The 23676-nt window shown below is 33.7% G+C and overlaps 1 protein-coding gene across 2 annotated transcripts in view; it reads left to right on the top strand.

Moving 5' to 3' along the window:
• Positions 1-23676, top strand: part of LOC142317285 (importin-11-like) — a 127198-nt gene that overhangs the window by 25957 nt on the left and 77565 nt on the right. For both annotated transcript variants that reach the window (XM_075353703.1, XM_075353704.1), the window contains exons 7-10: positions 981-1277; positions 3291-3446; positions 15772-15812; positions 18959-19141. In XM_075353703.1, the coding sequence (XP_075209818.1) occupies positions 981-1277; positions 3291-3446; positions 15772-15812; positions 18959-19141 (677 nt within the window). The remainder of the gene's footprint in view (positions 1-980; positions 1278-3290; positions 3447-15771; positions 15813-18958; positions 19142-23676) is intronic.

Raw genomic sequence — 23676 nt, forward strand, 5'->3', positions numbered from 1 at the left:
AACTCATTTAAACTCTTTTAATCGTATCAAATGATATTTTAGTTTAATTTTTGTAATTTTAATAATTTTATCATTAAATTTGATTTACTTCACTAATGAGTGTTCCTCTGTTGGTTGTTGCATGAAAATTCAGTTAAATTGTTGTGTATTTAGCCGATGTCACATCACCTGTAACATAACTGAGCTACTTTAAAGCTTATTTTAATTTCTTTTTTAAGTTTTCTCCAACATTTGATTGGCATCTTTTGCCAGCTTTTTCAATTTGAGATGTTGTGTGGTGTATATATATATATATATATATATATATATATATATATATATGTATGTGTGTGTGTGTGTGTGTGTGTGTGTTTACAATATCTAAACATTATCTTTGAAATCAGACAAGAAGAAATAGAAATCAAGGTAGTAAATTTGTAAAAATTATTGATTTGTTAAGATAATCATTACTATTATCTTTTCTGCTAAGATTACTAGTTTCTATGTTTTGTACAGCCTACCTTTGTTAACTTCATTTGTTTATCACTTGTTGACCTGTTTTGAAACCACTCCACTGTAAGAACTTATTGTACTGCAATACTTATTGGAGTATAATAAGTTTTGACAATGGAGTAGTTTCAAAACGCGTCAACAAGTGATAAAAAGTGAACCTAAGAAAGATAGGCATTACTAATATAGAAATAAACTTGTAACTTAGTATTCTTACAATAAGAAGCCATGTACTACTGCCATTTATTTACACATGTACTCTGTGTAAAAACTAACAGATAAACAATAGCAGTGTTGTACGGTTGTACTGATGAGACCTTTATGATCTTGTGTTTGTTGGCTCCTCAAACAGTGATTTCTTAAAATGGAATTGTGAGTAAACATTACTGTGTTAAAGCTTCTGTTAAAGAAAGTTTTATGCATAATAAATAATTTGATATAATAATTTCGTAGAAAAGATAATAACGAATCTTTATTTTTGTTCTTCTTAGGAAAATGTTTTCTAAGGAAGTACTGCAATACAGGTAATGGTGACTTCAGTGTTACAGCTATGCAAGAAATGTTAGAAAAAAAAATTGTAAATTTAACTAAAGTGTTGTTGGCTGTGTTAGAATATCACCCGTTTTCATGTATCGACTTACTGAGACCAACTTTAGAGTTTACTTTCTATTATGTATTCACTGACGAGGGTGAACAGTATTTATTCGAGAAATTTTTAATATTATGTCTTAATAGGTTAAAAGCAGTACTTACCTCTGCTGAATATAAACCTGCTAAAATAATAGAAGGTAAGTGTTACTGATGTTTTTTGTTTAATTTTTTTCACTGATGTTTTGTCCATTCATTTCTACCCAGAGTCTTAAATCTACCTCTTAAATCCTACATTCTCGATTATCTTTTCATGTATACCTTTGTCTTAACTGTTTTTATTGTTTACATTTTCTTATAGAACCAAATTCACTAGCTGTAGATTGGCTTAAATTTTCTTTACTTCGTATTCTATAAACCCACTAATTTTCAAAATTTTCTTGTAACATATCTCAAATTTTTTTTTTCTATTTATTTTTCTGGCCTCTCTGTTGTCTGACTTTCATTATACCAGTTGACTACCCTGTTATTACAGTGACAGTTATTCTTAAATAATTGTATTCTTGAATAAATATCAAAAGTAATTAATTATAACTTATTTACTTTTGGCCACTCAAAATTTAAGGGGTTTTGCTTTGTCAACTAGCCCACATCATTAATTATTTAAGAAAAAGTTCTGAAACATGCAAAGCTTATTATGATGATTCACTTGCATAGGATGACTTAAATAATATGCTAAGATATCCTATTTTTTAAACTGGTATCTTGTTGTATGCTTCTCTGTGAACACATGATCTTGATCATCAGTAGAACAATCTTGAGAAAAGTGAACATTAAATTTGGGTCAAACTCAAGAAGTCCACAATGAAGACATTCAAGATGCTTCAATAACTGGTAGAGCAGTTTTAAGTAACATTTATGTTACTTTGATCATTATTTGTAATACTATATATTCTTCCATTTTTTTTTTTCAGCATAATAGGTGGTTACAAGGCTCCAGTCCATTAATATCTGCTCAGCCTTAGTCCTTTTTTCTTTTAATAGGTTGTGGATAGGATATTTACGTGTTAGTTTTTGAGACTAAATTGTGTTTGCTTGGTGGTTAGAAAAAAAACTTGATATATGTAGAAGTTTTTATTCATCTGTTGATTCAAACATTTTTCACTTAAACTTTTTGTTTTCTGAAGTAAATAATTAATATTCATTTTCTAATCTATGAATTTTGTTCAGTTTCATGTAAAAAAGTTAAAAAAAGTTTGCTTTGGATAACATTACTAAAGTAAAACCAAATCCATCCGAAGGTTTAAGTCTTGGTTGTTATGGTTTTTTATTTTGGTTGTATTTTTTATAATGTTTTGTATAATTCAGCTAATTTTATGCATTACCATTAAGGTAAGTCAATTCAAATTTTTAGTTGGTTAAATCACACCGGCCTCCGTGGTGCGAGTGGTAGCATCTTGGCCTTTCATCTGGAGGTTCTTGGTTTAAATCCCAGTCAGGCATGGCATTTTCACATGCATTACAAATCATTCAACTCATCCTCTGAAGCAATATCTAACGGTGGTCCCAGAGGTTAAAAAATGTTGGTTAAATGTAAGTAATGTGGTTTCTGGTTTTGTTTAAAATTGTAACATCTCCTGCCGTGTTTTATTTTAAATAAAGCTAAATTTCATTAACTTGTGTATATTTGATTATTTATATCATCCCTAATTAGGGCTCATATTTAAATCAAATGTATCGTTTTTAATAAGTTTGTGTTGGTCAAGTATTGGTGTTTATAAATCTCATAAATAAGAAATCAATGCATAAAGGGATAATAAATTATAATAAAATAACAAACTTCATAACAGTTGTTTCTAATTTAAATATAAATAAACAATGTTATCATAATTTAAAGAAAGTTGATAGGATCTCTAATCAAACAGAAACACAATAATCTCCAGATAAAAATTATTAGTTGGAAAATTAAGTTTTCTAGAATTCACATTAATTAAATTCTGTAACCAGTGTACCAGATCTAATGTGAACATATCTTAATTGTAATTTTTATCTATTGTATCAAATAAACAACTCAGATCCCCCTTGTTACCTTACCTTGTTACCTTAATGTATAATTACTGTATGTAAATATCATTGTTGTATGTTGTTAGGTTTCTTAGATATTAATTAAAAAAAGCTATTATGCATTCTAATATGATTTTATTCTTTTACAGACACTAAAGAGCCAGAAACATTGCGTGCATATGAAATAAAAAAACAATTTTTAGATGTACATGTAGTGACGATGATGTGTAGAAAATTGATTACTCATTATTTTCTACTAACTGAACAAGACCTTTTATTGTGGGACTCAGATCCAGAAAGCTTTGGTATGGTCTGTTTGTAATATATCATTATAGTATTCTTTATAATATAAAGAATCATTTATTTAATTTTTAGTTTGTTATAAGTTTATTTACCATTTAACTCAGAATCATAAATGCCATACAAGGGTGGTCTGAAAAGTTCTTGGCCTGAAGGTGAAAATGAGAATTTATGTTTTCAAAAAACATTGTTATTTTTCAACATAATCTCCTTTAATATTATTTATCATCCAGTGGTGTTCCAGTGCCATTAGCACTTCTCTGCACTGTTCCTTCAGAAGTGCTACAAAGTACCCACCCATCTACAGCTGCAACAGCTTCTTATTAGACTTCTTAAAAATGTTGACGAGCAAGGAAGACTTTGAGTTTTGAAAAGACATGGAAGTCCAAGGGACCCAAGGGTGAATAATTCTAACATTCCACCCTATTCCCTAATAGGGGAATAGGGTGAATGTTCTAGCACTTCATAGTGAAAATCCCTCAATTTTCCCATCACCAAGACTCTTGTGGGCAGGCGCATTGTACTGATGGAAGATGATTTTTTCTTCTGCAAGCCAGGTCTGTTTTCATGACTTTTTGTGTCCAATTTCATTAGAAGGTTAGAATATTATTCCCCAGTAATTGTTTTACTTTTTTCGTGATAGTTAACAGAATTCCTTTCACATCCCAAAAAACTGACACCATAACATTTCCCGCTGATGGCTCCTTCTTTGGAGCTGAATAACCAGCTGTCTGTCTACCACAGGATTGTTTTGATTTTAGTGCGTAATGGTGGATCCATGTTTCATCCATTTTCACATATCAACGCAGTAAATCATTTTGTTTTTCATAAAATGCACCAAGCACTGTTCGAAAAATGTTGTGCAAATCCATTTTTGATCCTACATGTGTATGCACAGCATTTTTGATCTTGTACAAAGCTTTTTCATGTGCAATTCTTTGTGCAAAAAGTAACTGATGCGTTCTTTTGAAATCCCTAGTCTTAACAATTTCACGCACTTTCATGTGCCAACCTTCTAAAATCACATCGTTCTCTTTTTTTTTATGATTTCCAGTGTGATTGCACTTTTCTGACATCCTTCACATGGATCATCTTGGACGCTTTCACAGCCACGTTTAAACTCAGCCACCCATTTCTTCAAGGTAGAAATTATAGGAGAAGAGTCATATCATATACATTTTTGATCCTCAATTGAATTTCAGTCGGCGTCAAAACTTCTTTTATAAAGAATTTTATCAATGCACAATATTCAATTTTCTCCATTTCCATTAACACATGCAATGCAGCTGTTTCAGATGGCTGCATACAGCCAACTATTGGATGGTCTTATAATTTCACATGGCGCCTTCTAACAGTTGTACCAACTTGTGGGATTAAAATCGTATGACTACTCCTGCGATCTGTGGATGAGGCAAAGAACTTTTCAGACCACCCTCGTATGCATTTTATTAACTTTTTCAGTGTCAACTTTTAAATGGTGGGTTGTACCAAAAATTCCAGGACGTAAATGTTTATTGTGTTCTAGCAACTAGAAATTTAATTTCTCTGCAACTACAAAATATATCAACTTAGTTTTTTTAATAATAAAAATTAATTTTTCTTTAAGTAAATAGAAAAAAATACAGATTATCATGTATTATTTTAAATGAAATATATTTATTACTTTCAAAAGTTAAAAATGACCATTGACTCCTTTAAAGTTTATTTTTCTTTAACTAATAAAAAAAATTAGGTACACACATGTGTGCATATGTGTGTGTGTGTGTGTGTGTGTGTGTGTGTGTGTGTGTGTATGCACACGCGTGTGCATACCAGAGTAATGCAACATAATGAGAGTAATGCTGTTGCATTACTCTCATATTAGTAACACACTCACATGTTGGAGAGTTCAATATATTTGGCAGCTGCTATACAGGTTCTTAATATGTGAATAAGTGCTTATGTGTAGTTGTCAATAAAGATCAACAAATATCAAACTAATGACTAACTATTAACATTGAAAAAGATTTGGCAACATTAAGTAAAAATAGTTGTAATTATTTTATAATAAAAAGTAGTTAGGTAATAATTATGTTATGTTTATTTCTTGTTAGCAACAGTCATTAACATTTGTCATCAATGTTATAATAAAATTTAGGAAATAAAATACAGTACCTTCTGGCATACTACTTTATTTAGCTTATTTTGTTTATAAACAGCCTGTTTCACTCATCACATTGATATTGTACATACATTTTATTTTCATTGTTTTTTTTCCCCATTTTACAAAAAGACATCTGTATTGAAGTAATTTTGAAAGATGCATCTTCTTGTTAGCAAATTTTCATGAAAAAAAATAAGAGTGCTTATTGGGAGGTATTTTAAATTTGATAGGTTGAATTTTAAAATAAACTAGACAATTATTTTGGGAAATGATCAGTCTTAAGACAATGTAAGAAATAATAGAAAGGTTTCACCAACAATTGCACATTTGATTTATTGAAGCAAGCACATAAAGAAACAGAATCTGCAAAATTGAGGACATCAGTGAGAACACTGTTGATTGCTTTAATACATCAAGACCAAATACCTCAGACAAGGTGAATTGTTGGATGATTAGAAAGAGAAACTATAAAAGGTGTTTTGAAAATAGTTAAAAAGAAAGATATCTTACTCTTCCTAATTTCATTTTTGTATGTATAAATTAATCACTGTGATTGTCATAGATTATTCAGTTTTTATTTAGGTTAGAAAATCATCAATCAAGTTATAATTTCATTTATCCAGTCAGTGCTGTGCCAAAAAATATAGGACACTGTTTCAGAATTGAAAGGATTATGAGAAGGAAAAAAGAATAAATCAATATCAGTAACCAATTTTGAAAATATTTAACTGAATATAATGGGTGAAGTTTATAACATAAAAACTATGTTATATTATAAAAACAAATTATTTTTACGTTGTATGGAAATAACCTAGATAGAACACAAATAAGAAAAAAATTTTTAAAAAGTAATGAACCTAAATTATCCTTAATGAAGACTAGAAGAGTTTGTCCTCATAACAACATAAGACTTAGATACAAAAAACTGAATTTGACTATTGACTGATTAGCAGTTGCAAATGAAAAAGCAAGATTGCAAATCTCTTTTGAAAAGACTGAATGAATATATGACCAGTTTAAAGCCAGCCCCAAAAAAACTTGAAAAGTACAGAAAAAGAAAAAAGTTGATTAATTCAAATACTTAGGTGAAGTAATTAAAAATAATGTTTTGGAAAAGAAGCAGTAAGTTTTTTTTTTTTTTTTTTTTTTTTTTGTCTTCAGTCATTTGACTGGTTTGATGCAGCTCTCCAAGATTCCCTATCTAGTGCTAGTCGTTTCATTTCAGTATACCCTCTACATCCTACATCCCCAACAATTTGTTTTACATACTCCAAACGTGGCCTGCCTACACAATTTTTCCCTTCTACCTGTCCTTCCAATATTAAAGCGACTATTCCAGGATGCCTTAGTATGTGGCCTGTCTGTCTCTTCTTTTAACTATATTTTTCCAAATGCTTCTTTCTTCATCTATTTGCCGCAATACCTCTTCATTTGTCACTTTATCCACCCATCTGATTTTTAACATTCTCCTATAGCACCACATTTCAAAAGCTTCTATTCTTTTCTTCTCAGATATTCCGATTGTCCAAGTTTCACTTCCATATAAAGCGACACTCCAAACATACACTTTCAAAAATCTTTTCCTAACATTTAAATTAATTTTTGATGTAAACAAATTATATTTCTTACTGAAGGCTCGTTTAGCTTGTGCTATTCGGCATTTTATATCGCTCCTGCTTCGTCCATCTTTAGTAATTTTACTTCCCAAATAACAAAATTCTTCTACCTCCATAATCTTTTCTCCTCCTATTTTCGCATTCAGTGGTCCATCTTTGTTATTTCTACTACATTTCATTACTTTTGTTTTGTTCTTGTTTATTTTCATGCGATAGTTCTTGCGTAGGACTGCATCTATGCCGTTCATTGTTTCTTCTAAATCCTTTTTACTCTCGGCTAGAATTACTATATCATCAGCAAATCGTAGCATCTTTATCTTTTCACCTTGTACTGTTACTCCGAATCTAAATTGTTCTTTCACATCATTAACTGCTAGTTCCATGTAAAGATTAAAAAGTAATGGAAATAGGGAACATCCTTGTCGGACTCCCTTTCTTATTACGGCTTCTTTCTTATGTTCTTCGATTGTTACTGTTGCTGTTTGGTTCCTGTACATGTTAGCAATTGTTCTTCTATCTCTGTATTTGAACCCTAATTTTTTTTAAATGCTTAACATTTTATTCCGGTCTACGTTATCGAAAGCCTTTTCTAGGTCTATAAACGCCAAGTATGTTGGTTTGTTTTTCTTTAATCTTCCTTCTACTATTAATCTGAGGCCTAAAATTGCTTCCCTTGTCCCTATACTTTTTCTGAAACCAAATTGGTCTTCTCCTAACACTTCTTCCACTCTCCTCTCAATTCTTCTGTATAAAATTCTAGTTAAGATTTTTGATGCATGACTAGTTAAACTAATTGTTCTATATTCTTCACATTTATCTGCCCCTGCTTTCTTTGGTATCATAACTATAACACTTTTTTTGAAGTCTGATGGAAATTCCCCTTTTTCATAAATATTACACACCAGTTTGTATAATCTATCAATCGCTTCCTCACCTGCACTGCGCAGTAATTCTACAGGTATTCCGTCTATTCCAGGAGCCTTTCTGCCATTTAAATCTTTTAATGCTCTCTTAAATTCAGATCTCAGTATTGTTTCTCCCATTTCATCCTCCTCAACTTCCTCTTCTTCCTCTATAACACCATTTTCTAATTCATTTCCTCCGTATAACTCTTCAATATATTCCACCCATCTATCGACTTTACCCTTCGTATTATATATTGGTGTACCATCTTTGTTTAACACATTATTAGATTTTAATTTATGTACCCCAAAATTTTCCTTAACTTTCCTGTATGCTCCGTCTATTTTACCAATGTTCATTTCTCTTTCCACTTCTGAACACTTTTCTTTAATCCACTTTTCTTTCGCCAGTTTGCACTTCCTATTTATAGCATTTCTTAATTGCCGATAGTTCCTTTTACTTTCTTCATCATTAGCATTCTTATATTTTCTACGTACATCCATCAGCTGCAATATATCGTCTGAAACCCAAGGTTTTCTACCAGTTCTCTTTATTCCGCCTAAGTTTGCTTCTGCTGATTTAAGAATTTCCTTTTTAACATTCTCCCATTCTTCTTCTACATTTTCTACCTTATCTTTTTTTCTCAGACCTCTTGCGATGTCCTCCTCAAAAATCTTCTTTACCCCCTCTTCCTCAAGCTTCTCTAAATTCCACCGATTCATCTGACAACTTTTCTTCAGGTTTTTAAACCCCAATCTACATTTCATTATCACCAAATTATGGTCGCTATCAATGTCTGCTCCAGGGTAAGTTTTGCAGTCAACGAGTTGATTTCTAAATCTTTGCTTAACCATGATATAATCTATCTGATACCTTGCAGTATCGCCTGGCTTTTTCCAAGTGTATATTCTTCTATTATGATTTTTAAATTGGGTGTTGGCAATTACTAAATTATACTTTGTGCAAAACTCTATAAGTCGGTCCCCTCTTTCATTCCTTTTGCCCAGCCCGAATTCACCCACTATAATTCCTTCCTTGCCTTTTCCAATGCTTGCATTCCAATCTCCAACTATTATTAAATTTTCATCTCCTTTTACGTGTTTAATTGCTTCATCAATCTCTTCGTATACACACTCTACCTCATCATCATCATGGGCGCTTGTAGGCATATAAACGTTAACAATCGTTGTCGGTTTAGGTTTTGATTTTATCCTTATTACAATGATTCTATCGCTATGCGTTTTGAAATACTCCACTCTCCTCCCTATCTTCTTGTTCATCACGAAACCTACTCCTGCCTGCCCATTATTTGATGCTGAATTAATTACTCTAAAATCACCCGACCAAAAGTCGCCTTCCTCTTCCCACCGAACCTCACTAATTCCTACTATATCCACATTCACCCTATCCATTTCCCTTTTTAAATTTTCTAGCCTACCAACCTTTTTTAAGCTTCTAACATTCCACGCTCCGACTCGTAGAATGTTATTTTTTAATTTTCTGGTGACCCCTTCCTTAGTAGTCCCCACCCGGAGATCCGAACGGGGGACTATTTTACCTCCGGAATATTTTACCAAGGAAGGCGCCTCCATTATTGCTATGTGAAAATGCAGAGAGCCACATTTTCTTGGAAAAAAAGCAGCTGTAGTTTTCCATTGCTTTCAGCTGCGCAGTACTCAGAGAACTGAGTGATGTTGATACGGCCGTTTAAGTCATTGTGACTCACGCCCCTAACAACTACTGAAAGAGCTGCTGCCCTCTTTCAGGAATCATTCCTTAGTCTGGCTCTCAACAGATACCTCTCCGATATGGTTGCACCTTCGGTCCAGCTACTCTGTATCCCTGAACACTCAAGCCCCCTCACCAACGGCAAGGTCTCATGATTCATAGAGGAGGGCAGTAAGTTTAAGAATCAACAAAATGAGATTAGCCTACCAGCTCTTTCAACATCTGTACTTCAAAAAATCTTTCTTTCAAGAGAAAATTAAAACATTATTTGACAATGATTCAATCTGAAGCCCTTTACAGCAGAATTTTTAACCCTTAGCAAATGTGGTGATGTAAGTAAACTGGAAGTGGATGAAAGAAAAATACTGTGAAAAATATTGGGACCAATCAAAGAAAATGGACAGTACTCAAGGCACACAACATAGACTTGTATACACACATTGAAAAGATTACAGACACTATCAGAAAATGAAGAATTGCATTCCATGGGCATTTACAAATAATGGACCTGAACAGACTCTCAAACAAAATTTTCACACGCCTCTGTAACAATAACTGGTTTCAAGAAACAAGTAAATACGAGGATTTTTTCAAGGTCCGATCGGTCGCAAAATAAAAACTCACGCAAAAATCGGATGAACCTTAACGCAGCAAATGTGTTGCGCAGCATCTCTAGTATGACCTTCAATCACGCCACATCACTGCATTTAGTTCTGAACACACATCTAGCTTGTAAACATGTCTACAACAGTAGCATCTTCTGCCAAGTGTGAAATGCGTGCAGTAATTCGATTTATTCAGGCTGAGGGGTGTAATGCAGCTGAAATTCATAGACGAATAAGTAATGTGTACAGTGAAACTTCAATGAGTGACAGCAAAGTGCGACAGTGGTGTAGGAACTTTAAAGCAGGATGTATAGATGTTCATGATGCAGGCGGTCAGGGAAGGAAGCAAGTGTCAACCAATGATCTCGTTGAGCGAGTGGATGAGGCAATTCGAGAAAAACGTCGGTTCACAATTTCTGTATTGAGTGATTCGTTTCCTGAAATTTCAAGGTCAGCTCTCTACACCATTGTGAGTGAGAGACTTCAGTACCGCAAACTGTGTGCGAGATGGGTTCCCAAGATGCTGTCTGACCATCACAAAACAATGAGAATGGACACCTCCCTAACGTTTCTCCAGCGCTACCACAATGAAGGAGAAGATTTTTTAAACAAAATTGTCGCAGGGGACAAGACATGGGTCCATTTCGAAACTGAAGAAACAAAAGAACAATCCAAACCGTGGATGCATTCTCATTCTCCCAGTAAACCAAAGAAGTTCAAGCGAACCTTCTCAAACAGATAGTGTAAACTTTCTGTTGGAGAAGGTCCCAGAACACAGTAGCCGTACGGCTTCTGTGTTCAGTAGCGGTACGGCTACTGTGTTCTGGGACCTTCTGGAGCTTCCGGAATGGAGTTTTCTTGGTGGAATTCATGGAACGTGGCACGACCATCACTGCAGCTTCATACTGCGTGACTCTTCAACATCTACAAAAGGAAATTCAGAATAAGCGGAGAGGAATGTTGTCATCAGGCATTGTCTTTCTCCATGACAATGCTCGGTCGCACACTGCAGCTGTAACAAAGAAGCTCCTGCAGCGTTTTCGTTAGGAAGTGTTTGATCACCCACCATACAGCCAGGACTTGGCTCCATCTGAATTTCACCTCTTTGGTCACATGAAATGCTGGCTAGGACAACATTTTCGAACAGACATCGAGCTGCAGACCAGCGTAGAAACATGGCTGAAAACACAGGTGGCTCCTTTCTATGACGAGGGTATTGGAAAGTTGGTACCACGCTACGACAAATGTCTAAATCAGAGTGGCGACTATGTAGAGAAATAGCGTAACTATGTAAATACTTGTTACAAATAAGAAATTGTTTATTTTCACTGTGGTTTTAATTGCATGACTGATCGGACCTTGAAAAAAATAACCCTTGTATTTAAACCGCTCTGAATAACTGACGCCGACATCAAACAACGTTCACCTAGGAACAAATTATAAAAAGTAGTAGGTTTTCTGGAGTAAACGAAATGTCAGACCGGAAAAAAACTTTGACTGAAGAAAGGAAAGAGAAACGTAGGAAGTTTATGATAGAAATATGGAAGAACAAAAAACTTTCCAAAATGAATTCAAACTCATGGTCCAAAGAACCCTATTTGAACAAAAGAAACTTGCTATAATATTTTATATATTACATATTTTATTCATTAGAGCTTTCAATTGAATGCATTTGGTGGGCCAGGATAAAGGAAATATATTGGTTTTGTAGAAATTATTGTGTTGTACTGTTGTTTATGCAAATTGGTTAGTAAATAAGATTACTTGGAGTTAGATTAAAGAAAATAATTTCTTAATTTTCTGTTATATTTTCTTAAAAGAGCAGGGCAAGTGACAAGCACACGAATTACTGGTGTTCAGTGATTGTAAGGTTGCTTTCTGTGTTATTCACTACCTGAGATGTTTTGTAATAGTCAGAAGAATGTTTCAAATTTTATTTACCAAATTTTTGTCTCTTGAAAAATTAAATTAAAATCTCTACTTGGTAGATCTCAAAAAATTGTCTTTGAGATAAAGAAACAAAAAACTGTAATAGTCTGTTAAAATTCTGTTTACTTTAATCCTGTTCCTTTTTATGGTAATTAAAATCTTTTTTATATAAATCTATCTTCAGCAAGAAGGTTTCGAATCATTTTCTGCTGAAGGATGATCAGAGTTCCATCTTTAAATGAATTTTCATGATAAATATTTGCATAGCAAATTTTATCAGTTTTAATTTATGGTCTATTAATTAAACCCAATAAAGAAAAGTGAATCCCAAATAAGTGTTTCAAAAAGAGGCTGGTCTCCAAGAAATGATTTTAAAATTAAAACTAAGACATAGTTAAAACCATGATAAAATTTTTTACAAGTTTTGTTAAATCTAGCTAGGTAAGTGGTTTTACAGAACAGTAATGAATGAATTCACATGATCACTGAACTAATTTAGCTTTCAGATATTCATACACTAATATTTAAGATACTGTTCTGTGGTATTGAAGTCAAATGAACTTCAGCAGTCTGATCTTACCGTTGGTTGGTTTTATATGTTATTTTTTGGAAACAGCTGGTGTTTAAAACTAAAGCAGTTTTCACTAATAAAAGTATTGCAGTATATACATAACTAGTTTGTCATCCACCCCTTTTTGATTGATTTAGAATACTCTTAACATTATAGTTTAAAGTATAAATGCTAAAATTTGTGTGGTTGAAACAAATGGATGCAACAATTTTTTGGATTTCATTCTGGCAGGTAAACCAATTTTGGTTTTAATGATTACCTCTGAAGCCATTTTAGAAATTAAATAATAGAGGCATTACAAAAAAAATCAAACTTCACTTTTCACAATTCATTTTGTAGATGATTCATACCTGTCGGAAAACAGGCTTAAATATCTGACAGTTCCAGGCTAAAATCAAAAGGCAAAAGTTCCAGGCTAGAAAGCTGGACAGTTCCAGCTTTCTTATGATTATAATTTGTATTTCATCAAGAAAATTGCTGCCTAGATTGTATTATTGAATTTGTTTACCAAAATGTTTATAAGAGATTTGTATTTCACAAATCCTTTTTGATATTTCTGTCATTAAAATGTTACAATCTAGCAGAAACTCAGATCTATTTTTGCCGATTATTTGACTGCAAACACCTTTACTGCTAATATTCATTATATATTACTGTAATATAACATTCAAGCATATAACATTTAACATTTAAGCATTCTGATGCATAACATTTTTTCACTTCTTATTTTCTTGTTGGGCCCAACACCTGTAAAAAGGGAAATTCAGAAACATCATTTACAGATATCGTCAATGAATATAAATTAGTTATATCTCCCATAATTTGCTGAATATATAAAGAGCTGGAAAATAATAATCATTGAAGATCTTAGATAAAATAAAATGTGTTAATGGGATGTCAAACAAGCTGACTAATGTTACATAATAAACTAAATTGAAACATGTAGAGGTTGTCTAACCGCTCGCGGTCTGCCTTGTATTACAACGTTTACTCCCTCCTCACCTGTAGTGAGTGGTACCATCAGTTTCTTTTTACAAATCACCCTCTGCTATTACTTGTAGTTATTAATCCATCTCTCATTCATAAAATGTGACAAAAATAAACTAACTAGTATGGGAGACCACGAGCGGATAGACTACCTGTACACCAGTTGTAAGGAGGCCATAATTAGATATCATACTGTAGATTGGGGACTGCTGTAATGGGACTGCCTGCTACTGTATACTATAACAGGCTCAGGTCAGAGCAATCCATAGGGACTACTCCTGACTTTTACTTTCCCGTCTATATAGCAGCTATTGCTGTATAGAAGAGAAAACATGGGGGATCGGTCAAAACTGGGCTTATCCCAATTAGCTGCCATATAGCTGTATAGAAGAGAAAGTATGGTGATTGGTCAAAATTGGGCACAAATCTTGATGAATTGACCCCTAAGGACCCCAGAAAACCACAAAAAGGCATCAGTCAAAATGGGCATATCCAGTTTGCACCAAATCTTGATGAATTGACCCCTAAGAACCCCAGAAAACCATAAAAAGGCATTGAAATTTCTGCAAAAAATGTGCATATGTATGTATGTTGGAAATCACCTTATGTCTCCAGAATTACTTGACTGAATTTTTACTTTGACCTGCTGAATTTTCAATTCAGGGGATGGGGGATACTGGAGAAAAACAAAATTGTCTCCAGATTTTGCATAATTAGGGTTATATACTTTTTTGATAATTTTGTGAATATTAATAAACAACTTTGTAAAACAAATTTTTGCTAAATTTCTTTACCCATCTCTAAAAATGGTTTTCAGTATTGGCCTGTAAATCACCTTATTTCTCCAGAACTACTCAAACGATTTTGACTAAACTTGGTCAGATTTCTTCTATATATGGGGCATTGATCCTACTAAATTTTCAATTCAATAGCTCAGTGGGTGGGGGTTACAGGGGGAAATACAAAATTGACTCCAGATTTTGTATAATTAAGATTTTTTTTTTGATAAATTTGTGAATATTAATAAACAACTCTTGTGAAAACATTTTGCTAAATTTCACCCCCACTCCAAAAAATAGCATTAATTTTGAAACATTGTAGAAGGCATTACAGTGGGTCTTATTTGTTGCATTTTTTCTGTTAGCATCTCGTTGAATCCACAAATTTATCCCTAAAACAAAGTGGGATCGTAACCCATCCACCCACACCCTTACACACCCCCATCCCACTTGGCGATCACTACTATAGTAGACGTCTTCTATGTTGTGACATCATAGGTGAACAGTAAAATTAAATAAATGAATAATATTTAAAGTGGCCGCTGCAAATGAAATACAATGTGCGCACACACTTTAGTTAGAATTATTGAATTAAATTAAGTTGTGTGTGTTAACCGTTCATTAGAAAAAAGCTACGTGATGGGTAAGTCCTACTACTGTGTTGTCAGCTTTTTTGAATTTCTTAGATTAACACTGATGTAACTTTGCAAAAGTGATATATGTACTACAAAAATGGTAATTAAAAAAATGTTGGCCAAATGGGCAGTTTTAAGTATTCTTAATTGGAATTTTATCTACACTTCTAAAATAAATTTTCAAGAAAATTCTACTTCATATTATGTCGAAAATACTATGATAATAATTATTTCTTGTTTTTTTTTGAAAATTGAAAAATTTTGGATTAATTTGCTGATATTTCCAGAACGATTTGACCAATTTTGAGAAGTGAAAAACCAATGTAAAATGTTGACTCTGAAATTTCATTTATGGAAATGTTGTTTTTCTTTTGGATGGAGATTTAGTTAAAACTAAGAATGTGTTGCATGAAAAGATTGTTTTTGTGTTTCAGTTACAAATGAAGGAGGTGAAAGCTGGAAGTATAATTTGAGGGTGAGTTTGTTTTAACTTTTGAAGTCAAACTGTTTAAGATAACTCTACGTTAGAAAATATTTTACATGTTTCCAGATTCATAAAATACTTTGAAGAAGAATAGGATAAAAAATGAATCTCCATTGCTGGTACGACCTGCTACCACTAGGTGTGGCTAACAGTACTCTTTGTGAATCAGTGTTCCAACAGCTGTGACGGTGAGAGGCTGCATTGTTGACTTTCGTGTGGTTGTGTAACATTGTGTTTTACTGTTTCGGCGAAGTTCTAAATGGCAGATTTTAAAGAGCAAAGAACCTGCATCAGATTTTGTCTCGTGCTTAAAAAAATTGGTGCAGAAACCCATCGCATGCTTGTAGAAGCATTGGGTGACAATGCTATGAGTAAAAGTAAAACTTTTTTGTGGTACAAACGATTCAAAGATGGACGAACGACAGTCGATGACTATGAACGTTCAGGAAGACCATCAACAAGCGCAACACTGGAAAACATTGCGAAAGTGCGAGAGGCTATTGTTGCAGATCGTGGACAAACAATCCATGATGTTTGTGCAATCGTACAAATGTCATATGGGTACGTGCAACGCATCTTGTCGGACAATTTGAACATGAGATGCATTGCTGCAAAATTGAGGAGATTCAGGAAGAAGCGCAGAACTGTTTCCTTCAAAGTAATCCCCTTGGGCATTGATACAGTGATCCCAGGGTTTTTCCTATGATTCCATGCATCCCTGGAAGTCTGCAGGAGTGTGTTTGAAGCATGTTCTGCATTTCTTCCTGCATCTCCTCAATTATGTTAAAACGACGGCATTTCAATTAAAATTTTATTTTCGGAAAGAGAAAAAAGTTGCACGGGGCAAGGTCAGGTGAATAGGGTGAACGGGGAATCACTACTTTCTTTTTGGAAGCCAAGAAATTTTGAACGGCTAGCGATGTGGCGCGTTGTCATGGTGCAGAACCCAGCTGTTGTTATCTCACAGATCTGAACGTTTGTGCCTAATGCTTTCACGTAACCGCTTCAAAACTTCACAATAGAACATCCCATTGACAGTTTGACCAAGAGGAACAAGTTCCTTATGGATAATACCTTTGATGTCGAAAAACAATCATCATGGACTTCACGTTGCTGCGAACTTGGCATGTTTTTTTTTGGCCGCGGTGAACTTGGTAACTCCCACTGTGACAACTGCTGCTTAGTTTCACTGTCATACCTGTACACCCATGTCTCATCACCGGTTACGATGCTGGAGATGAAGTTAGGATCATCTCTTGTTGAATTTTTCAATTCACTACAGGCAGCTATGCGATTTTGTTTCTGGTCGCTGTTCAACAGTGTCGGTACGAATTTTGCAGCAATGCATCTCATGTTCAAATTGTCTGACAAGATGCATTGCACGGACCCATGTGACATTTGTACAATTGCATAGACATCATGGATTGTTTGTCTACGATCTGCAACAATAGCCTCTTGCACTTTCACGATTTTTTCTGGTGTTACACTTGTTGATGGTCTTCCTGAACGCTCATCGTCATCGATTGTCGTTCGTCCATCTTTGAATCGTTTGTACCACAAAAAAGTTTTACATTTACTCATAGCATTGTCACCAAATGCTTCTACAAGCATTCGATGGGTTTCTGCTCCAGTTTTTTTAAGCATGAGACAAAATTTGACGCAGGTTCTTTGCTCTTTAAAATCTGCCATTTAGAACTTCGCCGAAGCAGTAAAACACAACGTTACACAACCACATGAAAGTCAACAATGCAGCCTCTCACTGTCACAGCTGTTGGAACACTGATTCACAAAGAGTACTGTTAGCCACATCTAGCAGCAGCAGGTCGTACCAGCAATGGTTCGCGCGCGAAATTCAAATGCCCCGAACTTCTGAGTAGCACCTCGTAAGTTATGGTAAGCTATTTTATTTTTATGGTGAAATTCCCCGAACTTTTGCGTAGTACTTTGTATAATGTTGTAAAGACTTTTTAATCCATCGTATACATGAAGTTTTGTAATTTATTTGTTATGCAATATTTAAAAGATTTTACATTATAGATATTTGATAAATGGTTTAAAAATTATTTACATTATTCCTATACCTGATTACTCTTGAGAAAATTGACTTTTAATTGCTGTGGCGTAATACCACCATTATTTATAATATTTTATATAAACATTATTCATAAAAATTATTTAAATTCAAGTTTTAATAGAAAATGAGCAACTCTATTAAGTTAGTCATGTTTTCTGCTCGACCAAACATAATAAAAATAAAAAGATGTAAATATCAATTTCTTAAAAAAAGATATAGTTACAATTTCATTTAAAATGGATTTTGAAACTATGAATAATGCTATATAAAACTCAGCTTACCATTTTTGGATTATTTTTTTTCTTATATCTATCATTGTTCTAGGGTATTGTGACCATGAATGTATTTATACGTAAATCTATTTATGTTATCATTGGTTAGCATTAACTGAGAAACTTTTGAGAATAGTAATCATTTCTGTTTGTCAGTTGTAAAAAGTTCAATTTTTTTTTATACTCGAGTTGGAAAATTGATTTTAAATTTAATTAATTTATCTAATGTTAGAATTTTAGACTTTCCTGCTTTATAAAAGTTAGTACGGCCCATTCAAAAGTTGGCAAGCTAAATTTTTCTGAGATCATACCTTTAATTAAATTTTGATCAAGATACATTATATGTACAAGCACTAAAGTATAATAAAAAATAGCTGTAACTTTTTGATATTAACCACCTGCCCGACCAATATTTATTTTATTTCAATATTTAGGAGTACTCACTTCATTCCTTTCACTAAATGGTTCTAATTAAGAAATAAAAATTTATTTAGCATAACAACCCAATATGATTGCTAAATTAGGAAGGAAAATTTGGATAATGATTTTAATTGTTATTAATGCTATTTATTGTGTTATGATAATAATTTCAGGTCTGTGGCACATTGAGCTTTTTCTTAAAGGAAGGTTTACTTGTTAAAGTAGCCCTAAGTTTAAATTGTTCACTTTATTATTCATGTAATTTCAACGTAAATTTGAGTTCAAGAACAGATCTTGTCATTGCTAAAATTTAACAAAATTAAGTTATTTAATGCTAATATTTTTGATTAATTTGTTTTACTTTTTTTCAGCCATGTACAGAGACATTGTTTTTAGCACTATTTCATGAGCATCGAGAAACATTGTGCCCTGTCTTAGTTGATCTTATTAGACATAATCATGTACCTGTTTCCCCAGATGATTTACCTGGCATATTAGCGAAGGATGCTATTTATAATGCAATTGGACTTGCTCCATTTGAATTATATGATGAGGTAAAATGAGTCTGTTTATGATTGTGTGAATGTGTATGCATGTGTGCACACATGCAGAGGTGTCTGTATGGATTTAAAATATATGTTATTGTTTAAATGAAGTATTTGTTACTAAAATTTTATTTTATTTTATTCAATAAAATTTCATAAAATTTAATAGAAAATACTTTATTTCCTACTTAGGTTTGATTAGTATTATAGTAACTAAAGAGAATTAAGGCACTAAAGTGTTTAATTCTATCGTACATTTTTTTTTTTTTTTTATAATAAGATGTTTATTCCAGTTGGCTTGGATGTTGCTAGTTTGAAAATCAATTTTTAGTGATGAGGGTTGGAATTTTGCTGCAGATTTTGTTACTTTTATATAGTGTGTAAGAAAATATAAGTTAATGAGATTTTTTCTCTTGCTCATAACTAACAAGTTTTTTTTGAATAGTTGTATTTACACATTATATAATTTACAGTATTGAATAACTAGGTCTTGACCTGTCTGGCTCCTCTTATATGTCTCATTCATCACCCCTTGCTTTATGTAATTTTATAATTTATATAAACTTCACTTCCCTTGCTTTGCTTCATCCCCTTTTATATTTGCAAATAGTATTTAATAATTGTAGTTTGAGGGTAGATATTTGTTGTTACTGTATTTTTAGAGAAAATATTGCATTGTTCATAATTTATTATCCGAATCATAGATATTACCTTACCTTTGAATAATGTAATCTGAATATATGTATGTATGTGAACTACTCAGGTACTAGGTCTTCTTTATTTTCTGTTAGAGAACAAAGTCAAAATTTCAAAGAATATTTTGTAGTAAAGTTGTTTCAAATTTTATATGCTTTAATTCTTGTTTACTTAAAATCTTCTTCATATTCACATTGACCAATACACAAAAAACTGTCTTTGGAAGTTGAGAGAAGACACTTGGATTATAAACTTTAAAATGTTCTAAATTCAAACTTACAAATTTTTTGAGTGATGCAGTGGTAACATGAGATGTATAGGTAAGAAGTAAAGGCATGCAGTAGACACCACATATTCTCCTCTGTCATTTGAAAATAACTCTCAATTGACCATCATCAATGGCTTACTGAAGAAGCGATTGATTTTTTCTGATGTTGATATTTAGATTTTGCTCACTTTTTCTTAAGGTTTTAGAACCCAACAATAGATCATTTTTATGGCCTGTTTTTCCATTACAATTGTTTGAAAGGTAAATTTTGACACATTAGTTATCAGTTGTTACAATTTTACTGAAGTCAGATCTGTTGAGATTGTTTATTTTGGATCAGCTGACATATTTCTAAAATCGTTTCAGAGTTCAAATGAACTGCTGACTTATTGTCATTAGAAAACATATATGCAGTCATTCATGATCTTCAATTAAAAGTAGATTTAATTAATTAAAGGATATTCATGTTAATACAATTAATATGTATTAACAAGAATAGTTAAATTTTAGCAGTATAGTATTAACTCATATTTCTTCCGACATATTTTAGCTGAAAGTATACATATTTATTATTATCAATAATAAATAAAATAAACATTTCACTTACTGCTTATTCTTTTTTAAAAATTCATATTAGTGCTTTCACATCGCATACCGCTTCATCAGATGTATTAAATCTTTAGAAAAATTTAAAAAAGAGGATTAATGAAAGATGTAAAAAAAATTTAATACATGCGATAAGTGGTGTGCACGATGAAAATTCTGTTGTGAATTATTAAAAAAGAATAAGCAGTAAGTGATATTTTTATTTTATTTATTATTGATAATAATTATTATATACTGTTAGGTTACTAAACGACAACTCATGAAGTAATGTATCTGCGTATGAAGTAAATAGCTTACAATCTGATTAAATTGTTTATTTATAAATCTAAATTATAAGTCTATTTGTTAATTGTGTTAATCACATTATTACAAATCAAATTTAGAGATGAAGTTACTGTAACCAGTAACTTCATCTCAAGCGTTCTACAAATTAGATAATTGTATACAAATTTTAGTTAAATCTTGATAGAGAAGATTTGTAGAATTATAAAATGTGTGTTAGCAGGCACTACATGTAAATAACATATGAATAAATTCAGTGGAATTCCTTATAATACTCTAAAATGAAGGTTTCTTTGGAATTTCAACATTTCTCATCCCTGAATTTGTGAAAGTGTTATTATTATTATCATCGTTATTGTTTTAAAGAGAACGAAATGAAATGAATGTATTTTCATTTACATTCTTCTTTTATGTAACTGTTGATTGGTTTGCTTGGCATTTCTCCTGCCACCACCCCATCTGGTCGCCCTAAAGCATAAGACCGAATATTTGTGCCACAAACGGCTACTGAGACACAAAACAGTTTAGCGACCAGTATCCTAACTAGCCCGTAGAACTAATCTAAAAGCATGAGTGGAATAAGTGTGGTATCATACACCACTCTCTTGTGTGACCCACCACCCATTTGTCACATATCACTAAAATGGGTAGGCGCACCCCATTGACTACTAAAATACATATGACTATCAATAATTAATTTATCTTGTCAAAGACAGCAATTTGTTGCCACGCCTAGGCCACTGAATGCCAGCAAGTACCTCTCCACCATTAAAGTGCTTGGAGCCATAATCTGGCTGATAGTCAGCCATATCTCTCAATTAGCTTCCTACAGCAGCACGGTAAACTACTGATGTTAGTTGAACAAAACAACCGCATCAAGGAACTCCCACACGGTCCAACAATGTGGCTCTCGCCACTTGTGAGTGGCCAATTTTCCCCTTGACCTCTGAGTTCTGGATCCCCAACAGCTGGGCAATCGAACATCATGTGTTTGTTCGACTGGACCTCCCTGCAGATGCACAGCTCATCAGCTGCCAGCTGGAACCGAAATAAATATTGGTATAAATTTACATGGTTGGAGAGCACTCAGGCTCCTGTTGTCCTTAAAAACAAAGGAGAGGCATACCATTCTCCCAGATCCTGTATAAATCTATACAAGGACCCTTCCCTTAGTCATGGCGTGCCATTCTTGCTGCCATGCTTCCATCGTGAGGCTGTAAAACCTCTTCTGCAGGTGGGAGATGGGCAACTGTTCAAAATTTAGAACCGGTGCATTGAGATCACCGTTCTGCTCTGGTGCAGGCCTGGCTCAAAACCACATCCCAAATACCTTGGCTTCCCTGCCTCTTCGCAATTTCCACATGGCCATCTAAACTTTCACTACTAAATCGATTGGGAGAGCCTTTCCTAATACAGTGGTAGTCTTGTAGGAGGTTGTTTCAAAACACCAGTGCATACAATTAAGGCTCTTCATTGGGCACTCCTTAAATTTTGAATAAGTGCTTGATTTCTTTCCAACCTACGCGCCCAAATAGACGCTGCATAAGAGGTCATATTTTTGAAGACACTTCAGTACACCATGTACAAATGATGGCCCGACAGTCTGTAATCCTTTCAAGCAATCTTCCTAAGCTTGTGCATCACAGGGAGGGCATCCACCACTACTAGCCTAATGTGGTTGCTAAACAGCAACTTCTCATCAAACAAACACCTAGGTACTTAAAAACTCAAACTCGACTCATTAAACAGCCTTTGTACTTAATACGGGGGTTACAACTATATAATAATTTGTCTGTACCCTTGAGAAGCATAAACTTCGTCTTTGGCACAAAAATCCTTAAATTTTGAATGTCCATCCAACCCTCTGCAGTTGTCAAAGCTCCCTACACTCGGTCTTCTTGCTGCAATTGTGAATTACCACGAACTAGCAGGAGATTGTCATCAGCAAAAGCCTGGGCCATGACCCCTTCTAGGAATGTCAGTCCCAAAAATCCATCGAATACCGGGTTTCTCAGCAAGCGACCAAGAACGGAGCCCTGCAGGCTTCCCCTGGTGATTGATTTTTCCCCAACTAGGTGCGCATCCTTAAACAGCCATGCAATCTGACAAGTACTACGGCCTGCAAGGCTATGGAAACATCATGGCGTTCCAACTCATAGAGGACAGAACTCCAACACAAGGAAGGAATTGCTGCCTGTATATCAATAAAATTTGCCAAAGCATATTTACATTCGGCGCTTTCCACCTCAGCAAGAGCATTTAAGATGCAGTCCTGGAGGCTAACCTCTTTCATGAAGTCATACTGGCCTCGATTTAGAAATGAGTTCACATCGATGCTTTCCCAGAGCTGTTCCACAACCATCCTTTCAAGCAACTTGCCGATTACCAGCAAGAGGCTGATGGGTAGATAACTGCTGACCTCACTTGGGTCCTTTCCTGATTTTAAGAGCACTCTCACCAAAGCCACCTTCCAACAAGTCAAAAAGCAACCCCAGTTTAGGCACTCTGAGAACAGTCTGCCAAGCGGCTCTTTTATGACAGGCAGCAGATAGATGATAGAAAATATACAGGTCAAGTTGGTCAATCTCCGGTGCCTTTCTCAGTGCCATTTGAGAAACCACTTGGTCTATATCTATGGGTTCCACAGCCCGTATGCCAGGGAATGGTGTCTCACCCACCCTAATGTCGACTT

Source organism: Lycorma delicatula, chromosome 1, assembly GCF_047948215.1.
Source record: "Lycorma delicatula isolate Av1 chromosome 1, ASM4794821v1, whole genome shotgun sequence".
NCBI classification, from domain to species: Eukaryota; Metazoa; Arthropoda; class Insecta; order Hemiptera; family Fulgoridae; genus Lycorma; species Lycorma delicatula.